General features: G+C 41.6%; 1 protein-coding gene across 1 annotated transcript in view; it reads left to right on the top strand.

The window, feature by feature from the left end:
- Window positions 1–1,107: 1,107 nt before the first annotated feature.
- Window positions 1,108–6,000, top strand: part of LOC147012275 (glutathione synthetase-like) — a 47,238-nt gene continuing 42,345 nt past the window's right edge. Inside the window, exons 1-3 of the mRNA XM_085856179.1 lie at window positions 1,108–1,270; window positions 3,507–3,587; window positions 5,614–5,691. Coding sequence (XP_085712305.1) covers window positions 1,197–1,270; window positions 3,507–3,587; window positions 5,614–5,691 — 233 coding nt within the window. The 5' untranslated portion in view covers window positions 1,108–1,196. The remainder of the gene's footprint in view (window positions 1,271–3,506; window positions 3,588–5,613; window positions 5,692–6,000) is intronic.

Genomic DNA, 6,000 nt, shown 5'->3' with positions numbered 1-6,000 from the left:
GGCTTGATTCCCGCAAACAAAATTCAAACAGCTTGCCTAGTTTCAGAGATAATGGTATAGGCGATTTCCATTAGCGGCGATATTATGACGTCAACTTTTTTCTAGGAAGAATTTTCAAAATCGGAGATGCTTACTGCCTGCGCGTGGGCTTTCTGCATATACATGGCAAGTTTCACGAAGATCCGATGAAAACTCTGGGTTGTGAAACAAAAAATGTCCAAAACTCGGAATGACGTCATAAAAATTGATATGATGTCATAGTGATGCATCATATGTGCGGTAATTCATCTCTGCTAATACCCTGTTCGATTCCCGCAAACAGAATTCAAAAAGCTTGCCTAGTTTCGGAGACAATTTCTTAGGCGATTTCCATTAGCGGAGATATTTTGACGTCATAACTTTTCTTCTAGGAAGAATTTTCAAAATCGGGGATGGTTACTGTCTGCGCAGGGTATTTTTACATATATACGCCAAGTTTCAGGAAGTTTCGATGAAAACTGTAGGCTGTGAAACAAAAAAGTCCACAAGAACAACAACGTGAGTAAGACAGAGATCCTCCACGAGGATCTAAAAACTCAATGGAGGTGCTGACTCACCCCGTTGTTTTCTCATCATGCAATACTGTCCCCAGAGCTTGCTAACCGAACCAATACGGTGTGAGTAAATATATTCCTGCACTAAATTTCGTTTTACATTTTTCCTTTTAGTTAAAACTTAACCTGTGTGAGACATTCACAGTATGAAGCTCTGTGCCAAATCTGGGGATTATAGCTGCCCTCGTTGTCCAGTTATTCTGCCGACAAACAGACAAACACACAGACGGGATCAACAAAATACTCACGAGCTCAGCCGATGACAGCAGCATGAGTAAATACTTGCTTGTTGCCATTCAACGAGTTGTTGTAGCTCCAAGTAATAGATAAGTAAGGTTGTAATACACTCATAAAGCATGATAGGCAACTGCAATGCCAGCAGTTTCACAGTGATTCAGTGAAATGCAATTATTCCATTTTATTTAGTACTATTTATTGATTAATTGATCGACACTCATAACGCAATGAAATCTGCAATGATTACATGTGATCCTGCTCATATGAAACATCGCCACTGATGCAGCTTGCTCATCTGTGTTTTCCCAATCCTTGTATTTCAGACATACACTGCATTCTGCTGGCCTTCACCATCTTGTCAGTCTTATGCCTGACAACAATCCGGCTTCTGCCATTGCGGACGCCATTGCTTGTGCCTGGAATCTCTTCAACAATCCTCAGTATGTATGTGGTTATCTCATCCTGATGTCTTTGATACCTCATCATACTCCTTTCCCAATTACTTTCACGTTAAGGGTTGGTGAAACTACTTTTGGCTGGCAGGTCACCCCAGAGCAGGGGTTCCCAAATCCAGGGTCGCTACCTAAACTTGGGTCATGAGGGCTTTCCGATGGGTCGTGGATGAATAAACACCAATTGATCTTCCAGCAATATCCCGTATTTAAACGTTGGCAGCTTACCAACCTCTCACAAATCCCGGTTTTTGAGGGGTGGGAGGTTTCACGTCGAAAGCTTTTTCTCCGACAATTGTTATGGTAGTTACCGGTATCATTTGGGTCACGAGGTGAATGTGATTTCAACATTTTGGTCGTGGATAATAAAAAAAAGTTTGGAGCCCATGTCCTAGAGGTATAGCACACTTGCTTCTGAGCTGTCTAACCTGGGTCCAGCTCTAAACTACCATCCTGGTGTTTCACAGGCAGGGCGATGATGTGTTCCCATTGCGTGTGCTGTCCATTGGGTGGACGTTAAACCTCGTGTCCTGTTTACTGGCATAAATTAGTAGATGTTAAAGATCCAACGGTGTTTTCCATGAAGAGTTGGGCGAGTTATTGCGATAGTACCCTGAACAAATCCAAAAAATCCTGCACTGACTCCCAATGGAAAGTGAATGGCAAACCACCCAGTGTAATCATTGCTATGAGGCTGCTTTGGAGTTACTAAATCTGCCTTCGGGTAGAGTGCCAGAGTTAGTCGTCGTAAAACAACTTTTTTCCTTTGCTATATGAACCGGTTTGTCCTGTAGATAAGGACAATATGTTCAAAGGTGGGTTGGCTTATTAACGTTCCCATTTGAACCTCTGGTTCATGATGCAGGCAACCTAGGTCTAAATCCCACAAACCATGTTAGTCCATTGTCGACTTGTCTTTAATTCATGTGAAGTCCACTGATGTCTGTGAGTGTCTTTGTTACCTCTGCCATCTGAGATGGACAGATGTAATGTTTTCACCTGTGTCTGTTTGTCTGTTTGTCACTTGCAAAATCGATTTTCAAGTATATTGGTCAGTCGATTTTGTTATTCTGTCTGTCTGTCTGTCTGTTTGTCAATCGCCAACAAGTCACAATTCGAAACCAATCATCATGAAACTTCACCAAGTTGTAGAGGTAGTCGCCAACTGAGAAGCCCATTGACTTTGAGGTCAACGGTCAAAGGTCATCTTGAGGTCAAATTTCTAAAATCGTCATTTAAAAAATCTGATTAGCTTAAAAGTTTAACAGAATTTACATATTGCATCATTGAATTGGAAAAAACAACGATGTGAGGTCAAAAGGTCAAACTTCTAAAACCAATTTTTATATGAAAAATCATCAATTTTCATCCGATTGACTTGATAATTAAACAGCAATTGCATTGTACATTACTGAATTGGAAAACCAACTATTTTTGAGATCAAAAGGTCAAAGGTTAACTCAAGAGTAAACATCTAAAATCATCAATTTTCAACTGAAAAATCGTCAATTTACATCCGATTAACCTGAGCTTTGATTAATATTGCCAATTTTAATCTTAATGAAATGGACAATATGATGTATCCGTGGCAACCTTTGGAGATGGCGGTGGATTTTGCTCTGCACGATGTCTTTTTCTTATTGGTTTGTTTGTCTGACTGTGAACAGAATATCTCAAAAAGTTTTGGACAGATTCGGGTGAAATTTGGTGGGCAGGTTGGGTTTGTGACAAGAACGAAATTATTATTAGATTTTGGTTGGGATCCAAATCCGGTTCTGAGCTGAGGTATGCGCTCTACCGAGTGCCCTTCTGGTACTGCATGCGATACATGTGCAAGCTCCCTTCTGAGCCTATGATCACATGAGCAAAAGGAATCAGAGAAAATTAGCATGGATGGCGTACATACGTATATATGGACGGATGGACAGACAACCTGAAAACATAATTCCACCGGCGACTTCATCAGTGGAGGCATAAAAAACGTAGTTCTGTCCGACATTGACGTTGATATGAAGACTTTTATCCAAATCCATGTAAATCCTGCATTTCACTCTGGGTTCTGTCCTCAGTGTGGAGATCTTTTGCTGCATCAGTGATTCATGTTTGTCTTGATTTCCCCATTTATATTTATCTGAACAAACTAGTGTGCAAACTGTTTTGAATGTATTACGCCATGTAGGAACGTGTTACGTCACGTGGTGTCTAAGTTTTATGTCTTGAGCAGAGCGATGGTGCTTGTGGTTTGTGAAATGACCGAGAGGAATGTGTTCGACCAACATTGCCTGGAGTACATCTTACAAGAAAGGTATGAATTTAAGGCGTCTGATGTTTACAACTCAGTTTTTAATGCACGACATTTACATGACTTATCAACGTATTCACACGGTATCCGGAGACATAGTACTTGTTTCATCAGAGTGGTACATATCGTCAAATGCTCGGGGGTCATGACCACTCATAAGGTGAAATCAGGTGACAACGCACAAGAAGGTGGCAACTACAGCCCAAATCACAGAGCTGATTGCGGTCTGAATTCCGATCAGTTGTAAAGTAAAGAGCTTGGTTCATCAAATAACCGTGAAATGGCTCGTGCCATAATGTTGTTGACAGAAAACTATTTTCAATTTTTACACTGAAACCAAATGACTCAGGTTATCTTAAACCTATCCTTAACCAAGCAAATGCACAGAAGAACAGCTCATGAAATTTGTCGGTATACTCTGAATTCTAAAACCATGGCAGCAGTCACATTGTTTATGCACATTGAGATGCTGTATCAAGCATGTTTTGATTGACTTGATGGTGTAGTGAGCAGTAGAGACTGTTGCAACCATCATTTTCAATGAAGCAGTGTTTGAAATAACAACATGAGTTAACATACAAGGAACTTCAACCCAGGTGGAGGCAATTAGGCCCATCAAGCCTGCACAATGGTGACCAATCTATGGTTATCCATGCTCTCTCCTTTGTAAATGCTGAACATTAAGCAAGGAAGCATCATGTACAATTTTAAAGTCTTTGGTATGACTCAGTCTGGGTCTGGTTCAAACGGCCAACTTCCCAGGCTCAGAGCAAATGCTCTCACCATTATGTCACTCAGTTGGCGTGAGTGTGTCCTGAGCATTAAAAGCAATTACAACGAAGTTACCCCAATGGATTGTGAAGCAGTGGACAAACCAACCAACCAACCAACCATTGGGACCATACTCTGTGCAGAGCATCAGTGCTGCTGAAGCAGTCTCCTGGGCTACTGAGCACAATCCTAGACAGGTCGCTCCCCCCTCCCCTCCCCCCCCCGACACAGGATACTCAAATGGCTCAATCATATCTTCAAGCTAGTACTCATTTTTGCCAACCTCAGAAGGATGACAGGCTGAGTCAACCCAAACTGGTATTACTTCAACAGCCCTGCGGGATTTGAACTCAGAAGCCTAGGTTCCCAAGCCCATCACCCTCACCATAAAGCCAACACCAGGTATAATTGACAAAGCAGTATCAGAATTATATCTCACAAGTTGTGTTGCAGAATGATGCTAAGAAAAGGTACTTTAGTTAGAATGTCTATGCAACGAGTATCCATTTATATTTGTAATGTTAGCCTCGTCACAGCGAAGACTTTCACCTTGCTGTTGGATATCACCTGCATCATGAATGGACAGGAAGGAGGTCACAAGACTTGTAGTAACAGCGTGCCTCCAACTAACGGTGCTACAATTTGCTGAGTTGGTCTCCAATGAAGCCGAGGTCTGAAAAATGGCGAGCCTCAGAGCGTGTCCTTGTTTTGAAGTTGAGTCCCCCCAAGCATTACACAATGTGATACAACCTCTGCGAAGTGACTTCACAAACGTTTATGTCCTGGTATATTCCTCATTTGATTTCACTGCCTTAAAATACATGTTAAGCTCTTCTTTCTTACTTTTTCTGTCTATCCACATTTGACTACTCTCCTTCTCCCCACCCACATTTGTAAGTTATGGCTGAGGAAAAAGAGGATTATTTTTGCTCTGACAAAGGGTTACTGCTAGAAATATCAGCATCTACTTGCTTCCCACAGCTGTGAGCATACCTGGATCAATGTGGGATGGTCCTAAATGTTGAAGGTCAAGATGTGGTGGTCCAAAAATAATATGGCCATCTTTGGATCCCGGGCCATGGGGAAGTCGCGGGCGATCTCTGAGGGTAAGCCTCACCATGTGGGGGAGGTTTACCCTCGGCGATTGCTTCGTGATCACAGATATCTAGGTCACAATTATTTTCGCAATGTTTGATTATTTTACATAAGAGGCTTCCAAAATAACTGGGTGATGTCCTTGTGTCCTCTGCTGCCAAAGGTGCATCCCGGTTGTTCGACGAACATTTCATGAGATAGACCAACAAGCAAAGCTTGATGAAGATCGCAAACTTTACCTGTAAGTGACACAAGCAACACTAAACATCTTATAGGAAAAACAAACAATGTCATAATTTTGTAATCTAAAAAAAGTCTTTGAACCCGTTCTATCCTATGTATCTATTTTTCCGAGACTACTGCAACCTTTGGAAAGGAAATAGTTTCATTGCTAATAAGCATGCCAGGTAACCAATGATGCCAGATCGGCTCTGTGCCACCTGCGCTGACAGTGAGCCAGATTCAGTCTGGTTTCATTGACTCACTGATTATACATGAACCTAATTTTATATTTGAAATTTATGAAGCTTTCATAGTTCCACACATCCAG

The sequence above is a fragment of the Eptatretus burgeri genome, chromosome 15 (assembly GCF_056783735.1).
Source record: "Eptatretus burgeri isolate ZD-2024b chromosome 15, Ebu_testis_v1, whole genome shotgun sequence".
Classification (NCBI taxonomy): Eukaryota; Metazoa; Chordata; class Myxini; order Myxiniformes; family Myxinidae; genus Eptatretus; species Eptatretus burgeri.
Note: the sequence above shows the minus strand (reverse complement) of the source record. Positions and strands in the feature narration are given on the sequence as shown.